The sequence below is a fragment of the Macaca thibetana genome, chromosome 2 (genome assembly GCF_024542745.1).
Source record: "Macaca thibetana thibetana isolate TM-01 chromosome 2, ASM2454274v1, whole genome shotgun sequence".
NCBI lineage: Eukaryota > Metazoa > Chordata > Mammalia > Primates > Cercopithecidae > Macaca > Macaca thibetana.
In genome coordinates, this window is record NC_065579.1 from 113,250,832 (window position 1) to 113,269,588 (window position 18,757).

The window sequence follows — 18,757 nt, forward strand, 5'->3', positions numbered from 1 at the left end:
CGGATAAAGAAAATGTGATATATATGTATGTGTATATAAATGTATATATACATATACACACACACACACCATGGGATACCACTCAGACATAAAAAGGAACAAAATAATGGCATTTGCAGAAACTTGGATGGAATTGGAGACCATTATGTTAAGTGAAGTAACTCAAGAATGGAAAGTCAAATATTGTATGCTCTCACTCATAAGTGGGAACTAAACTATGAGAATGCAAAGGCATAAGAATAATACAATGGACTTTGGGGACTCAGGGGAAAGGGTGAGAAGGGTGTGAAGGATAAAAGACTACACATTGTGTACAGTGCACACTGCTCAGGTGATGGGCGCACCAAAACCTCAGAAATCACCACTAAAGAACTTTATCATGTAACCAAACACCGCCTGTTCCCCAAAAACCTATTGAAATAAATAACGAGGAATGACTATAGAAAATGGAATGACTACAGGAAAAAAACTTCAAAATAAAGTAGAGATTTTCCTGTTAAAAATATAATACTGAAATATCTAAAGGAGTAAATTAAAATAATCAATAATACTAAAAAACACCCCTCTCCTAACAAATAGTGTACCTACAGTACACTAAGGATGAGAACTGTATTGTTAAGGATCTTTTATAAACATTTCTTCTTGGTACTCATCCTGGGCATACATTTTCTTTGTCTACACTAGCTTTATGTTCTGACACACACACACACATTTATAACTGATGGAGAAACTTATCTTTCAGTGTTCCAGATAGGGTAAAGAAAAGATGGTGATTGGGTGCCAATCTGTGCTTTGTGGCCCAAGTGAAAAAATAAGACAGGTGAAAATATTTCTGCAAATGCAACAGTCCCTGCATGACCTCAGCTGCAGGCCCTGGGCAACCCTCTCTGCTATAGGCCACTTATGGGGTGAGTTTGTCCTTCCCCACCAGTCTGGGCACCCTAGGATGTTCATATGGTTGAAGAACTCTGCCTTCAGGCAGAAAACTTGAAAGACTGTCAGAGCTACCTGAAAAAAATGCCCAGTGTTCTAAATCACTAGGTAATAAAGTGGTGACTCTTGCAATTTTTTTTTCATAGAGATAAAGAATAAAAGTTTAGTCTTGTCTACAGAAAAAGGTAAACAAAAAATAGAGTAAACACCTCCCAAGTCCTAGTTCTGAGATGGTATTGGTAGAACTAGCATATATGTTTTTTAATTTGGTCTGGTAGCGAGATAGGGCTATGTCTTCTCTAATTTTTTAAAACATTGCAGTTTATTTTCCTGTAATTGTCATATACAATTGGCAGTGGGATTTCTGTGATCAAAAGATCCTCTACTCATTCATTTCCATCATAAAAAATGAAGACATGTTATTTTGTATATGACATAGGTAGAAACTGGAAGTGTTTTCAGTATACATTAATTCAATAGCTATTTATTAAGCTCCTATTCTGTGTGAGGCAATTTTTAGACACTATACAAGATATATAGGTAAGAAGGACAGGGGCACTCCTTCAAGAGGTATAAAGTCTAACAGAGAAATAATACCTAAAAAGTAATAACATCATAAGGTAGAAGATAGTAGATGTCATTTTAGGAATTTCAGATGTACCATTTTGGGAATTTAGAGGGCTGCATGGAAAACTAGATGTTTGCCACATCATTCAGAAAACACCTTAAAACCAGTGCATTTGGTAAGAAGTGTATTTTCCCATCTGCGGTGGGTCAGAGTACAGCCTTTTCTTCCTTCTAGCAGTTTACTCAGGTGGAAAGCATTTCTCTTTGCTTGGCATGAGCAGTGATTATATACATAGAAATATTCATGAGTATGTACATGGACATTCATCTTACATTTTTCCTAAGATATACTCTGGTTTGGAGATCAGCCGAGAAGCAGATGGATTTAGCTGTGTACCCTGGTGAGCATTCTCCTGGTTACACTGCATTTCCACAGTAACACATTTCCATGCTATTTTAAATATATGGAAAGAACAAATAACTGGAGAATCTGGACAGGGTACAAAGGCTTGTTTGCCCTGGCTGCCCTAGAACTACTTATTCTGGTTTCAGATTCCGAAAGAGAAACTGGGATGAATGAGAAAGGCAAGATGACATAGGAGACTAAATTTGAGTAGTGTTTTGATTTGCATTGGGTCAGCTTCTCATTTAGAGAAGAAATATATGGAGAATTTTTAAAAAGTACAGTATTTATTAGGAGTGGGTGCACTGGCAAAACCCTATTCCTCTCTTTGCATTGTTATAAGAAGAAGAGGCATGCTTTTGCCTCTTTAATAAGGTAGAGATGATGTTTATTGATTTCACGTGTGTAATTCATTTGGGCTCAACATGTTCTGGGATGAATTTTTTTCTATATAACATATAAATCTGTTATGTGCATGAGAAGTTAGTGTACCATGATTTGGTTGAAAAATAACCACTTTTCTCCTTTTAGTTTATCATTTAGCTACTGAAAACCTGTACAGCAATTGAATATAATTTGTCAGAGTAGCAAAGAAGTTGTCATGCCATTTTCACATTCCAATCATCTGTTCATCTGTTTCTCAGAAGAACAAATACAAAATCCTTTTGATTTAACTTAATATATATTTTTTTAAAGTCCCAAATCTCTTGAACCATTTGTCTTCTGGGCTCAGAAACATTTGTTTGTTAAATATTCAATCACGCCCCAGTGCCAGGAACATCAATAGAGTTTGCCTGATTAACTGTAGCACAGCATATGTACGCCGAAGATGAGAATGATTTCCCCAAGGAGCCAGCACTTCCTCTACCGAACTACATTTCTTAAAAGGACATGCAGATGGGCATTTGGACAATAATTTCTGGCTACACAAAATGGATTGCTCTTGCTGAGTCGTAATTTTAAAAAGATAATTTTAATGACTCTTGAGGGCCACCTACTTGGAGCAGATGGGACCCAGGCTCTTTGTACCACAACTTTAATGTTGAGTGAATCAGAATAGAACTCTATTTTAGCCTTTGTAAAAGTGGATGATCCTATTTATTTATATTTCAATGGAGTTTTAAATTCAATCCACCATGAAAAAAATCTTATATAACAGTCTTAAAAGTTCTGTAATAAAACACATCTGCAATATTCAAAACACACTTTTAATAGTAGTTTTGAATTTGTAATTGAGATTGAGTCAGCAGGAGTTTTTAGTTTTGTCTATCATGTTAGTAACTAAGTGTGTGGATTGATAGCACCTTTTAGTTGAACAACAGCATTAGCAAACAACAGAGCTAGTATAGGTATACTGTTGTCGACTAAAGAGCACAGTTATTTGCATAAATTCAACTAAAGATAGTCCTAACAGAATGAAAAAAATAATTTCTTCTCTGATGATAACAAGACTGGCAATTCAAATGTATCTTAAATGTTTTCATAACAACCATCCCCAAGAAGTACTTGTGCTTCTACTTGAATTTTGTGGCAAATGATGAAAGTAATACAATTTCCTCTGGGTGACAAAGATAAGTGATAGTTGTGTCTTATAATACATTTTATGAGTCTGTAAACAAATAAAATAAAAGGAAGACACCACAGTTTTAAACAAGTAACTAACCTGCAGCATGCCTGATATTAAGAAGGTTTGGCCAAATTATTTTCGTGACATCTTTACCTGTAGCAAATGATACTTTACAGACAAATCATAGCATAAGTTACAGGTACTGTGTGGGAAGGGCACAATCATCGTATGAATATTTTGGGAAAATGATTAGGCTTTTCTAATTTTTCAAGGCAAAACATATTTTTCTGTAAGTTAGACTTCATGTTCTTTTAACTGACAACACTTTAAAGATTTCTTGTGAAAACTACTATCTACAAGCAAATGCTTATCTGCAAGATGTCTATCATTTAGCAAAAATGGTGGAATATTAGATTGCAAATAGACAAGCATTTTTTAAATTATACTTTAAGTACTAGGGTACATGTGCACAACGAGCAGATTTGTTACATATGTATACATGTGCCATGTTGGTGTGCTGCACCCATTAACTCATCATTTATATTAGGTATATCTCCTAATGCTATCCCTCCTCTCTCCCCTCTCCCCACAATAAGCCCCGGTGTGTGATGTTCCCCTTCCTGTGTCCAAGTGATCTCATTGTTCAATTCCCACCTATGAGTGAGAACATGTGGTGTTTGGTTTTCTGTTCTTGCGATAGCTTGCTGAGAATGATGGTTTCCAGCTGCATCCATGTCCCTACAAAGGACACAAACTCATCCTTTTTTATCCTTTTATATGGCTGCATAGTATGCCGTGGTGTATATGTGCCAATTTTCTTAATCCAGTCTGTCACTGATGGACATTTGGGTTGATTCCAAGTCTTTGCTATTGTGAATAGTGCTGCAATAAACATACATGTGCATGTGTCTTTATAGCAGCATGATTTATAATCCTTTGGGTATATCCCCAGTAATGGGATGGCTGTGTCAAATGGTATTTCTAGTTGTAGATCCTTGAGGAATCGCCACACTGTTTTCCACAATGGTTGAGCTAGTTTACAGTCCCACCAACAGTGTAAAAGTGTTCCTATTTCTCCACGTCCTCTCCAGCGCCTGTTGTTTCCTGATTTTTTAATGATTGCCATTCTAACTGGTGTGAGATGGTATCTCATTGTGGTTTTGATGTGCATTTCTCTGATGGCAAGTGATGATGAGCATTTTTTCATGTGTCTGTTGGCTGTATGAATGTCTTCTTTTGAGAAGTGTCTGTTCATATCCTTTGCTCACTTTTTGATGAGGTTGTTTGTTTTTTTCTTGTAAATTTGTTTGAGTTCTTTGTAGGTTCTGGATATTAGCCCTTTGTCAGATGAGTAGATTGCAAAAATTTTATCCCATTCTGTAGGTTGCCTGTTCACTTTGATGGTAGTTTCTTTTGCTGTGCAGAAGCTCTTTAGTTTAATGAGATCCCATTTGTCAATTTTGGCTTTTGTTGCCGTTGCTTTTGGTGTTTTAGACATGAAGTCGTTGCCCATGCCTATGTCCTGAATGGTATTACCTAGGTTTTCTTCCAGGGTTTTTATGGTTTTAGGTCTAACATTTAAGTCTCTAATCCATCTTGAATTAATTTTTGTATAAGGGGTAAGGAAAGGATCCAGTTTCAGCTTTCTACTTATGGCTAGCCAATTTTCTCAGCACCATTTATTAAATAGGGAATCCTTTCCCCATTGCTTGTTTTTGTCAGGTTTGTCAAAGATCAGATGGCTGTAGATGTGTGGTCTTGTTTCTGAGGGCTCTGTTCTGTTCCATTGGTCTATATCTCTGTTTTGGTACCAGTACCACGCTGTTTTGGTTACTGTAGCCTTGTAATATAGTTTGAAGTCAGGTAGCGTGATGCCTCCAGCTTTGTTCTTTTGGCTTAGGATTGTCTTGACAATGCAGGCTCTTTTTTGGTTCCATATGAACTTTAAAGCAGTTTTTTCCAATTCTGTGAAGAAAGTCATTGGTAGCTTAATGGGGATGGCATGGAATCTATAAATTACCTTGAACAGTATGGCCATTTTCACAATATTGATTCTTCCTATCCATGAGCATGGTATGTTCTTCCATTTGTTTGTGTTCTCTTTTATTTCACTGAGCAGAGGTTTGTAGTTCTCCTTGAAGAGGTCCTTTACATCCCTTGTAAGTTGGATTCCTAGGTATTTTATTCTCTTTGAAGCTATTGTGAATGGCTCTCTGTTTGTCTGTTACTGGTGTATAAGAATGCTTGTGATTTTTGCACATTGATTTTGTATCCTGAGACTTTGCTGAAGTTGCTTATCAGCTTAAGGAGATTTTGGGCTGAGACAATGGGGTTTTCTAAATATACAATCATGTCATCTGCAAACAGGAACAATTTGACTTCTTCTTGTCCTAACTGAATACCCTTTATTTCTTTCTCTTGCCTGATTGCCCTAGCCAGAATTTCCAACACTATGTTGAATAGGAGTGGTAAGAGAGGGCATCCCTGTCTTGTGCCAGTTTTCAAAGGGAATGCTTCCAGTTTTTGCCCATTCAGTATGATATTGGCTGTGGGTCTGTCATGAATAGCTCTTATTATTTTGAGATACGTTCCATCAATACCGAATTTATTGAGCGTTTTTAGCATGAAGGGCTGTTGAATTTTGTCAAAGGCCTTTTCTGCATCTATTGAGATAATCATGTGGATGTTGTCTTTGGTTCTGTTTATATGCTGGATTACATTTATTGATTTGCATATGTTGAACCACCCTTGCATCCCAGGGATGAGGCCCACTTGATCATGGCGGATAAGCTTTTTGATATGCTGTTGGATCCGGTTTGCCAGTATTTTATTGAGGATTTTTGCATTGATGTTCATCAGGGATATTGGCCTAAAATTCTCTTTTTTTGTTGTGTCTCTGCCAGCCTTTGGTATCAGGATGATGTTGGCCTCATAAAATGAGTTAGGGAGGATTCCCTTTTTTTCTGTTGGTTAGAATAGTTTCAGAAGGAATGGTACCAGCTCCTCCCTGTACCTCTGGTAGAATTCGGCTGTGAATCCATCTGGTCCTGGACTTTTTTTGGTTGGTAGGCTATTAATTATTGCCTCAATTTCAGAGCCTGCTATTGGTCTATTCAGGGATTCAACTTCTTCCTGGTTTAGTCTTGGGAGAGTGTAAGTGTCCAGGAAATTATCCATGTCTTCTAGGTTTTCTAGTTTATTTGTGTAGAGGTGTTTATAGTATTCTCTGATGGTAGTTTGTATTTCTGTGGGGTCGGTGGTGATATCCCCTTTATCATTTTTTATTGCATCTATTTGATTCTTCTCTCTTTTCTTCTTTATTAGTCTTGCTAGTGGTCTGTCAATTTTGTTGATCTTTTCAAAAACCCAGCTCGTAGATTCATTGATTTTTGGAGGGTTTTCTGTGTCTCTATCTCCTTCAGTTCTGCTCTGATCTTAGTTATTTCTTGCCTTCTGCTAGCTTTTGAATGTGTTTGCTCTTGCTTCTCTAGTTCTTTTAATTGTGATATCAGTTTTAGATCTTTCCAGCTTTCTCTTGTGGGCATTTAGTGCTATAAATTTCCCTCTATACACTGTTTTAAGTGTGTCTCAGAGATTCTGGTATGTTGTATCTTTGTTCTCATCGGTTTCAAAGAACATCTTTATTTCTGCCTTCATTTTGTTATGTACCCAGAAGTCATTCAGGAGCAGGTTGTTCAGTTTCCAAGTAGTTGAGCGGTTTTGATTGAGTTTCTTAGTCCTGAGTTCTAGTTTAATTGCACTGTGGTCTGAGAGACAGTTTGTTATAATTTCTGTTCTTTTATATTTGCTGAGGAGTGCTTTACTTCCAACTATGTGGTCAATTTTGGAATAAGTGCGATGTGGTGCTGAGAAGAATGTATATTCTGTTGATTTGGGGTGGAGAGCTCTGCAGATGTCTATTAGGTCCGCTTAGACAAGCATTTTGTAACCTTCTTCATCTGCCTGTAACAATGCAAAGCCAAGTCACGAGGACCAAGAGACCTGTGACTTTTTCAGAGAAGAGCTTCAACAGATAATAACAAAGACATGTAGATGTGAACAGCCTAAAAAGATTACTCATACAGAGTAAATATTAATTTGCCTGATAGGTATACAGAGTATGTTATGTTCTAACTCACAATACATAGGAATAAAAATGCAAGGCAATATATTCAAAATAGAGTCTTTTCATTTTTTCCCAACACATAAACTAAAATTTAAAAGTATCTAAAGACTACATGGAAATATAAGAAGACCACTGTGGACTAAATACTCCCTTCCACTGTGTGTACATAAGTGTGCATGAGAAAGCAATTAAAAATCATTACTTGGCCAGACGCGATGGCTCATGCCTATAATCCTAGCAAGTTGGGAGGCTGAGGCAGGCAGATCACAAGGTCAGGAGATCGAGACCATCCTGGCCAACATGGTGAAACCCCGTCTCTACGAAAAATACAAAAATTAGCCAGGCGTGGTGGTGCATGCCTGTAATACCAGCTACTCGAGAGGCTGAAGCAGGAGAAATGCTTGAACCAGGGAGTTGGAGGTTGCAATGAGCAGAGATTGTGCCACTGTACTCCAACCTGGCTACAGGGCGACACTCCATCTCAAAAAAAAAAAAAAAAAAAAAAAAAAAAAATCATTACTCAAGCATGCCGGGTGAGTGTTTTATAGTATAATCCAGAAATATTTGGTAACAAAAAGTATATAAAATGAAATAGCTTAACTACTGACTGCTAAAAAAAACTCTTGAAAGCAATGACAACAAGAAAATTGGGAGGGTGGATGAAAACGGCCATTTTAATCTGTTGTTTGTATGCTTTGCAGGCTTCCACAGAGTTAGAAGAGAGAAGATACAAAAGCCTTCTGGCTAATCTGAACACTACATGTAGTCAGTCCACATAATTCATGTCCAAATATGAATAATTTCGGGGGTCCAAATATTCCAATTTGGACTGTTATACAAGACAAATTACTTGGCCTTGCGAACATCTGCTTCAATATGTGATACACAACCAGAATTCAGGGAAAAAATGGTAGCATTTCTAGGTGAAAACTTGAATTAAGGGAATAATAAAATATTAACATAAGGCTAATGATTTCAAGCTGCAAAACCAGGTGTATACACTAGAAGCCATGATGGGAATAACAACATAAAATACAAAATAGAGACAATAACAGTTGCATGCTTTTGTTTCTTTCAGATGTTGCAATAATATGAAAGGCACTCTATTTTAATAGCTTTCCTAAAAAATTCATTTTACGTGGTAGTCTTGATTTTATAGCTCACTAGGAAATATTGTTTCTGTAGTACATTTTCCAAATAAGAACAACTTCAAAATTAATTGAGTACCAGAAGTATTAGTATATATGGCTGCCTATGGAATAAAATATATGAAAAAGCAAAGAGTAAGGTAAGGTTATATGCAAAAAATTCATACTTTTGAGTCACCAACACTAAGATCTCAAATGTGAATTAATGATTAGCAACTTCATTACAAAGAAAATGTATTGCTGAAAGCTAATTTTAATTAGCTTTTACTATTGTATGTGTACTTGTCTTCTATCCTAATAATACGATTTGATTTTGTCTAGTTTATATGTTACTGAATACATCTAATTTTCCTTTAAAAATACTCAATGGCCTAACATCAAATAAAGTCTTTTAATTACACATTATAAACTTCAAGCATAATAATATAATTGTTATTCACTTGTCCACCATTATTTACAACTTGACATTAAGTTTTCCTGAAGTATAATTATAGAAAGATAAGGATATAACATTCAAAAATAATGCAATTAATAGTAGGGATGTCTTAATTAACTAAACTGATTTTTCTTCAAAGACTATATGTAAATAAACATTGTAAATATGTAGCCTAATTTCCCATTGATTTATACAATTAATAAATATGAGAAGCTATCCTACAGGAAAAGAAATTACCAAAAGTACAAAAGAAGGAAAAACCCAATTTTGTTAAGAAGGTATCATTACACATGCTAAAACTTGTTTGAATATAGCCTAGCATTTTTGTTGGTCCTATTTTTGTATCTTAGCTTGTATCTTGTTAGTCTCTGTACCAGCAAACCCCAAAGCTTGATAATGTGGCAAGCATCTCCCCTCTCTCCAGCTGCCACTCTTAGTAGGCTTTGACTAAAGGCTGGCGAGTGCCAGTGTTGGCAATGAGATGGTCTCACCACAGACTCTAGCCATATGCTACTGGTCACCTTGGTGGGCATGGCACAGGGGTGACCAGACAGCCCTGCCAGTGAAAGCTTGGGTAATGCATGATAAATTTGTTTTCAATTTTATGTAGCTGTTAATAAATACACGTCTGCGTAATAAACGTTGAAGGATGTCAGAGGCAGAGTAGCTACAGCAAAAGAAAGCATTAACTGATATCAAATTAAAATATTCAGAGCTGGTATTCTTCATTTTCCCATGAAGCTCTACTGTTTCTTCTAAAGGCTTAGCCTCTCTATAGATGGAATAGGTAAGTCCTTCATGCAGTGTGTTTAAAGGGTAGGTTACCCATAATACTTCCCTCATAGTTTTCCAGAGAACTACCATTTCCCACCTGCCATGAAATGTCCACTATTAGAGTAATGCTTTTGGGTTAGTAAGAAAGATGGTGCTGTGCATGTGGGAAGGGGATGAGCCTATTCTATCCATAAAATGAACTGAATTAATTAGTCAGTTTAGACCGTGGAAGGATTATCAGCTGGGATGAGGACACTATTAGGTGCTGAAGACAAATGTCCATGTTTTTATAACTTCACGTTATTAAAGGTGAAAGGAACAAATGTGTCCAGCAGCAAAACACTTAAAATGCTAGCATCAAATGTACTATTTATGTATAAAAGGATTTGCAGTAGGTTATGTTTGGTATGACTAATTGTTTCATCACACTCAGAAGTAAGAATATTGTGAAAAGAGGATCCTCTATGCACTTTGCTGAAGAAACTCATTAAAAGTTGAAAAAACCCATAATTACTGCTTAAACAATCCCATTATATTCTCAACTGCCTTCCAAGGTTGGTGCTATGGACTTAATCGGTGCCTCACTGTCCAAAAAGGATTCTTAAGCAGCTACAGTTATAAAAATATTTTGTGGGCACATATAAAAATGTTTTCTAGTCATTTCTATAATTTCTATATAGAAAAGCTTTGTACATTTTCACTAACCCTAAAGTTGATTGTATTCTGCTTTTAGAATACATTTTTCCAGAAAGTATGAATGACCATCATTAAAAATAACACTAAAGAAATTCCACGAATAAATGCACTTCATATGGGGAAAAAGTTATCAATGAATTAGGTTTTAAACAAATATTTCCAAACTATATTCAGTTTGATTTGATACATTTTAAAACTTTTTATGAATTTACTAATTTATAGGATATATTTGTATTCTAAATAATTGCAAATAGAAAACCTCCTGTAAGGCAAGTCCCAGCACTAATCCATGATTCATTATCTCAACTTGAATTGGCACAACTCTTCAAATTCTGGGACCATATGGAAAATAATGAGTCCTAATAGGTCTAAGGTGAAAAGATGGCAGGGCAGTAAGGAAGCCAGAAAACCATCAATTTAGAATGCTTAGCAACTGCAACACAATTTCCCCAGAGATCTAGAACAGTATGTTCTCAGTGTTTTACTGGTCTTGCTATCATAGCACTAAACTGCATATCATTTCTCATTCTGTGATTCAAAGATTAAAATGAAAAAACAGAAAGAAACCCAAAACTGGTTTCTATAATTAAAAATGAAATTGGCTGACTGTTAATTAAAAAAAAAAGACAGTAGTTTAAAGTTACCATAACAACCTGATGCAACTGTTGACTGACATGGCAATCTGTTGTATTTTTATAAATAGCAGTTGATTTTCCCTCTTTCATTTCAACTTGTTTTAGTGCTTATTGGAGCTAAGGAAACAACTGTGCTTTCAAGACTACTTCACTTATCAAGCAGTGTACCTCTTCACTGCTGTCGCCGCCGTAAAAGTCATCCTCTGATTGGGTGTCTCTGCTTGTCACACTGTTATCCTCTTTTAGATCCAAAATAAATGAGACCTCCTCTGGGGACATAGTCTGAGTCTTTCCATGAGGTGCTGATCGTGGTCTTGATGAAAAAGTGAAAATGTCCTTTGGAACACTCTGGGATTCCTCTGCCTGCTGGTCATGTTCACTCTCCTTGCTGGCTTCCAGCCACAGGTGTGACGGGTGGCAGGAGTCATCATCCAGAAGTAGAGACTGTCTGCTGGATGCCAGATATGAAACGTGATCAGCATTTTCAGGAAAGATCCACTCATCTGACAGTTGGAAAAGATGACAAAAATTAGAGCAGTGCTCCATAAAAGTGTTATTTTTTATGTATTTATTTTTATTTTTTGTTTTTGAGACGGAGTCTTGCTCTGTCGCCCAGGCTGCAGTACAGTCGAGCGATCTCGGCTCACTGCAACCTCCACCTCCCGGGTTCAAGTGATTCTCCTGCCTCAGCCTCCTGAGTAGGTGCGATTACAGGTGCACGCCATCATGCCAGGCTAATTTTTGTATTTTTAGTAGAGATGGGGTTTCATTATGTTGGTCAGGCTGGTCTCGAACTCCTGACCTCGTGACTTGCCTGCCTTGGCCTCCCAAAGTGCTGGGATTACAGGCATGAGCAAACGCGCCCGGCCAAAAGTGTTATTTTAGGCAGGTAGTTAGGCTAAAATTTCTTGTTGTTGAAACAGATTTATCAAATAATGCAAAAGCCAAGCAAGGCAATTTATCGACCATCTTGTAACCTGCTAAACATTCAACCCGTACATCAGTGCCTATAGCTATGGGCAACTCATTTGCATTTCCTCTCCATTTGAGTTGAAACACTGACCAGGAAATTTATAAGTCTGAAATAATTATCACCTGTCTTGCAGCAAGTTCTTTATAAGACAACCTTATTAATTTGACATTCCAGAGGGGGAAAGTCTTCCAAATTTAAGGGATCGAGTTACTAATATCTCCTTTTAACTGCAGGAGGACAGAGGACTTAACCAGCTTCTTTAAAAAAATCTGGTCTTTATTCAGATTACAAATCATGGAGGAGAGGAAAGCATGACAAGGTTGGCAGTCATTTCCACTCTACTGATTCAAACAGGACAATTCACAGACTAAACCAAGTAGACTTTTCAAGTAATAGTAAATTCACAGAAATATTTGCTAATCCGAGCAGTGGATTCTGCTGGGTGAAAAAGGCCTTTATGTTTACATTTATAAGAGACAATGTTTTGATATAAAAACCTTTTAGCACATTATCATTTTCTTTAAAATACTGTACACTACAGGGAAATACATATTTTATCAAAAACATTTAAAGACTACAATCTTTTATACCACATTGAGATAGAGTTTATAGCTCTATGATCCTGATGAATTGAAAAGGACAGATCTTTATAATGATATCATTGAAAGCATGCTTTCTTCTTTGGATTGACAGTAGGAAAAAGTTGAGCATGTTCTCAATGCAGTCTATTTTTCTTGAAATTTGCTTTTTTTTTTTTCCAGCTTATTTCATTGGTAAAATCTTGCAGAATCACAACGTAGACATGGTAATTTTACCCCTGATTCTTGAATCGTATTATATTTACGATCACAATAAAAGTAACCAAGAGAGATCTAAGGTTTGCAACTCTAAAGCCTACAATGCAAAAGCAAAAGCAAAAGAACCCACAAAAATCTTTAATAAAAATAACTTTGATGGTACAAATAAAACACAATTGCCTTTATCTGTTTCTTAACTTACAGCTACCATTACATAACATAACTTGCCTGTTAAAAGGGTGATCAATGTATACTTCTTAGAGAAAATCTACTAGGGACAAAGCTTTCATATATTGAGGGATATGAGTCTGTAGGCATATGGCCAATGGCAGGCTGAGTTTAGTTCTTCTGACCACCTTCACAGAGGGCTGCAGGGGCATATGGACCTGAGTCACTGTAGCTTTGGGTCAGTGAACTGAACAGATTCACTGGGCTTCCCTATTTTGGACAGCAAACCCTTTTGCATGGTGCTGGGTACATGGCAGGTGCTTTGTAAGCAAATTAGGTGCTTTACAAATGCTGATAAAGGTTACAAAAGTCAATAGGTTGCATTATGTATATGGATATGTGAAGAAAACAGAGGAAAAGATACCAAGAATCTTCATTATGCACTTAAACAATTTGTATGACCTATTGCCAAACATGTTATCAACTGTCAAAACGTCAAAGTAAAAGGAGTGTTTTACACCAAACTAACTCTAATTATCTCACTGCCACATGCTTTTTATGGAATTTGCAGTTTTACCTCAAGTATTTCCATATCAATTGTAATGAATAATTTGGTGTGTTTTCTTAGAAAAATATGTAAATTACTGTGTAATCACAATATTGCAGCAAACAAGATAAATGCAAGAATGATCACCTAAACATCTAATTAGTTTTTCCACACAGTCAGATTTATGCTAGAGACACTAATTGCACCTAACATTTTAATGAAGGTTTCAACATTGCATAAATAAGACTGACAAACTACAAACAATTTTCATTTATTTTCTTTTTTCCCTTGCTCAAAAACAATTTGCCTTTGTAAAAGTAGTACACACCTGCTAGGCAAGATATGTTGATGGGCTCAATGCTCTCAGCTCAAACCATCTCCATTATAAAGAGGACTGGAGAAATGCAACAATTGATCATCTTTGGGGAGGGTGAGTGTCATGGGAAAACATCAGTTTTAAACTTTCATTCTGAACAGGATGACCCGTGCATTAAAATTTGAAAATAAAAAAATACTCTTTCATACATTAAAGTTTGACATAAAATTGAGGTTAAATAAGGAGATTTACACAAACTTACACATTTTAGCAAATTGGCTGCATCACCACTTTTCAAAATGATGGGATTTGAAATATTTGCCATATTTACCTTTTATTCATTATTAACAGATATGGTGTAATAAAGATGCCAACCTGATTGATCAGGAGACTGGGGTCCTAGCGTGCTGGAGTTCAACAGCCCTGCTTCTTGTTGGGACACAGTGGTGAGGACAGTTGCTGCTTTAACTTCATTCGTGTTATTTCCTGAAGAGTTGCCTTTATTGAGATAAGTATTTTCCATCTGTTACTTTTTTTGAAATTTATAAAAAGTAATTTTAGAAGACTGGTTTACTTTGGTATACTTTACTATTTTATCATTTAAAAGCAAATTAGAGGTAACAATATGAATTACATGCAGTTTTTTTTTTCCCAGTAGACTGTTTTAAGTTGCATTTTTATAGAGGTTCACATTAAAATTCTTTGATACTTTTACAGGGATATTTTAGATTTAAGTTTTACAATATGTGATAAAAAGAATGCCAAAACCCATAAAATGTTTAAAGGATCTTATATTATTTTCCTTGGGTTCCACAAGAAATGAAGTGAGTTTTCTTTAAATTATCATTCTTACTAAATGGGACTCTTTTTGGCCAAGCTTTTTTCATCAGTATGTTAAGAAAAAGGATCTAAAGTCATTATTGCAAAATTAATTTTTCTATCTACTCTTTTATAAAAAGCATGAAACCTAGCAGGCTAAATTTCAGCCAACCCCGGAATCTTACATTTTTGAGAAATTATGCTAACAGATGTATACATATAACAGATACACTGGGTGGGATTCAGGATAGACTGATATATGTGTACACTTATCTATATATACATGCCTCAAATCCAATATTTAAGGGAATAACTATAATGGCCACTTATTTGTCTAATGCTTTACCAGTTGCAAAGAGTTTAACCTTTAACATATGGTGAAGAATCCAACGGGAGAGACAGCAAATATAAACAATCTGAAAAGGGCCCAATTTAAAAAGACACAAATGAAACATAAAAATTATAATAAAGTTCCAATTTAGTAAAGTCTGCTAGTGGGAATTTGTATCACATTTGGGCCATTTTTTTTCAAAAACAATCATTTAAGTTTATTCAGTCTTTGAGAGTAAAAATAGGAATTCCTTTATTTCTGTGGTACCGTCTATTTAATCCAGCAAATCTCCATTAGGGCTCTAGAGCAATTCTTTTGCAGAAAATTTGATTTCCATAATCCTTGTAGAACAGACATTTATATTTTAAATGGATTGGTTCATAATTCTTTGAAATTTACAACCTGCAGAGAGAGATTCCATTGCCCTGAATAATATACAGATATAAGATAGGATTGAAATAGTGCCATACCGCTGGGTGTCTCTGTCCTTTCTCTGCTGGTACTTTTTAACCGTAATCTTCTTCTGTTATTATTCTTATCTGCTGATGGTTCTTGAGGGGGATGTGGATGCATAATAGGTAGATTGGCTGCTACATTTTCATATCAAAGAACAAAAGCCAGAACAGAAAGTGCTATATGGCTTGAAGTAACTCAGTAAATATAATTATTGCTATAATGAGAATATTCATGTACAATTTTGACATAACCTGAAGATACATCAAAAACACAACTTCATAGAACATAGGCATTTATTCCTATTCCAATATTGGGATCTTATGAGGCTTTCAAAATTACCGGTACACTTTGTTCCGGTAATACAACCTTATAGAGGGCTAAAGTAATTTGACTAATGTTAATCATACAACATGGTATATTTAAAAACATTAAAAAATGAAATTGACAGCCAACACAGAAAAATTACTTCTTCCTTTAAAAGAGGAAGCATAGATAACTATACTTTCAACAAGAGCTTAGAGAGCAGCTTCCAAAAGAGCTCTGGAGAACTGAGGTCAAGCCGAAGAAGAATTTTTAAGCATTATTTAATTTTGCAATAATAATTATCATAACAGCATTTAATATTTCCTGAATGCTTAATTTCTTGGTGCAATATTATGCACTTAACAGGTTTTTCCCCTGAATCCTCACAATGACCCTTTGAGGCACCTGTTGTTTATTATTAGTATTAGTGCCAGTAGTAATGCCATTCCCATTTTACAGAGGAGAAAACTGAGGTTCACAGCATTTAAGAAACTTGATCAAGGACTCACTGACAGGCAGCTAGGACTGGATATCTATTTATCCATTTTCTTATCTCAGTTTCATACTCCACGAGGGAAATTTTCTGTGACAGTGATCATTAATTTGTAAATAATATAAAATGAACTTAAATGTCCTCCCTTTTCAACTCTCACTAAAGTCAGATCAGTAAGGGTAGAAAAAGTGACACGGAATTCTAAGTCTTGGGTTCTGGTCTAAATTCTTTCTAAAGGTTACAAACTGCAAATCACTTTACCTCTTTGCTTGACTTTAAATCTCTATCTGTAAAATGGGACAAAAATCCTTTTTCACTTACAGGGTTTATTTTATTTTTGTTGTATCAGTGAGAGAAAAGAAAGAGTACCTTACAAATGGAAGAGATTAATTAAAAGATAATATCAAGCTAACAACACTTAAAATGCACATGGCATTTCCAAAATATAGTGATAATGGAATGCTATTTTATTTCTGCATCAGTTATCATAAAATAAAATACAGGGTATTATAGCAATTTGAAATAATGGAGAAAACAGAATGATAGATTTCAGAAGCTAATATAAGAATTTCAAATATATTTCAAAATCCACCACCCTTTTCATTGTTAAATGACAATTCTCTAGACTTAAGAACTAGACTTGAATATAACTGCTGATTTATCTTAACAAGAACATTTCTCACTATTTTCACTAGCTATCAATCTTTATGCGTGATTCTTTCTTACCATGAATAGGTACAGTCTGCTTTATGTGGTGAATATTTTCTTTATTTCCTTGCTCCTCAGACTCAGGTATCAGCAAGGCTGACATTTCTGTACCATTAACACGCTTCTCTACAGTGGACGGCTGGCATGATCGGTTATTTTTGGACCCAACGGATCTCACTGTCTGTAAAGATAAGGAATTAATCTGCTAATTTTAAAATACAGCAACTACATTTGTTTTCTGTAGAAGCTATATAGAAAACATAATATTTGGACCAACGAAGAGTGAGAAAAAAACTAGAGGAAAAGAGGTTAAGATGTGAGGGAAAGGGAAATTATTATAGGAAATTAGAAATGGAAGGAGGAAAATAATGAGATAAAATAGAAGACATGCAAGTCTCCTAGACACATAAATTAAAATTTGCCTATTTGCTACACTCCATCTTCAGTAGGTAGAAGTCGAATTAAAAATCACCGCGTATGTCAGAAATTCGGAGGAAATTAAAAATAAAAAACCTAACATTTGAGAATCTGTTCATCGTAAGGTGTCTGGTTATGATCCAACTCCTCTGAAAGAGACAGCAAAATGTGCTCACTTATATTTGCCTTTAAATTTTGGGAACATATTTAATGAAAAGAATACTCGAAATGTTAATTATGTTGACACGACAAAAAGGAAACACTTTGAAGTCTTTTAAAATCCAGAATTTCTGTTCCAAATTTATTCAAGCCTTCTGCTTTTGGCATGTAGTGTCTGTCTGTCTGTCTGTCTCTCCCTCCCTCCCTCTACAAGGGAAAGACACTCTTCCCTTACCAGGTCACTCACGCTTAGATAAGCTCTCCAAACCTTGCTCCTACCTCACTGGATATCCTCATGTTACTCCTTCTGCCAGAGAGTGGAGGTGGCCCAAGAACTTTGGATCCAAAGGCGATATGACAAACATCTTGATTTTTACTGTTCCGTGTGCTACCTGTTCCTCTGTTAATGAACTGATCTGTTTTGTTAAAAGAAGGTAATAACAGTCCATTAATGGGTGTAATGACAAACATCACACTGCAATCTTTCTGAAAATCCAGTCCAGGTGCCATAGGATCCAAATCTCCCCTCTCCCCTCCCCTCTCAGCACTTATTAAAAGCACAGATACTAGGGCCCAACATCAGAGATACAAGATGTATAGAATTAGAATCTTGGCGGTATCACAGTACTTTTAATAAGTTCCCCCAAGTAATTTTTATACTCACCATCATTTTAGAACCACTGCCAAAAAGTTTTTCTTTAAAAAAAAAAGGGAAAAGCTACTTAAAAATACATCTTATTTTCTCTTTAAGGAAATAATTTAAATAAAATTATTCAACTCAACCTAACAAATATTTAACTGAGTACTCTCTCAGGCATTTCCTAGAGGCTGTCCGTGACACAAAATGGAGCCTGGAGAGGGGGACAAGACCAGTAAACAGGTCACCAACGTAAGGCAGACCAGTGGGAATGAAGAATACGTGACCTCTTCATGGACCCAGAATGATGGATACAATTTCAAGAATAAGAGATGTAGGATGCCCTAG

The 18,757-nt window shown here is 35.8% G+C and overlaps 1 protein-coding gene and 1 pseudogene across 4 annotated transcripts in view; both read right to left on the reverse strand.

Moving 5' to 3' along the window:
• Positions 1-18,757, reverse strand: part of LOC126948836 (B-cell CLL/lymphoma 7 protein family member C-like) — a 1,005,321-nt pseudogene that overhangs the window by 139,149 nt on the left and 847,415 nt on the right.
• CFAP20DC (CFAP20 domain containing) overlaps positions 1-18,757 on the reverse strand; it is a 307,261-nt gene that overhangs the window by 99,111 nt on the left and 189,393 nt on the right. For all 4 annotated transcript variants that reach the window (XM_050781227.1, XM_050781230.1, XM_050781228.1 and 1 more), the window contains 5 exons: positions 18,052-18,188; positions 17,215-17,377; positions 15,707-15,826; positions 14,462-14,584; positions 11,454-11,788 (listed from right to left, as the gene is read on the reverse strand). In XM_050781227.1, coding sequence (XP_050637184.1) covers positions 11,454-11,788; positions 14,462-14,584; positions 15,707-15,826; positions 17,215-17,377; positions 18,052-18,188 — 878 coding nt within the window. The remainder of the gene's footprint in view (positions 1-11,453; positions 11,789-14,461; positions 14,585-15,706; positions 15,827-17,214; positions 17,378-18,051; positions 18,189-18,757) is intronic.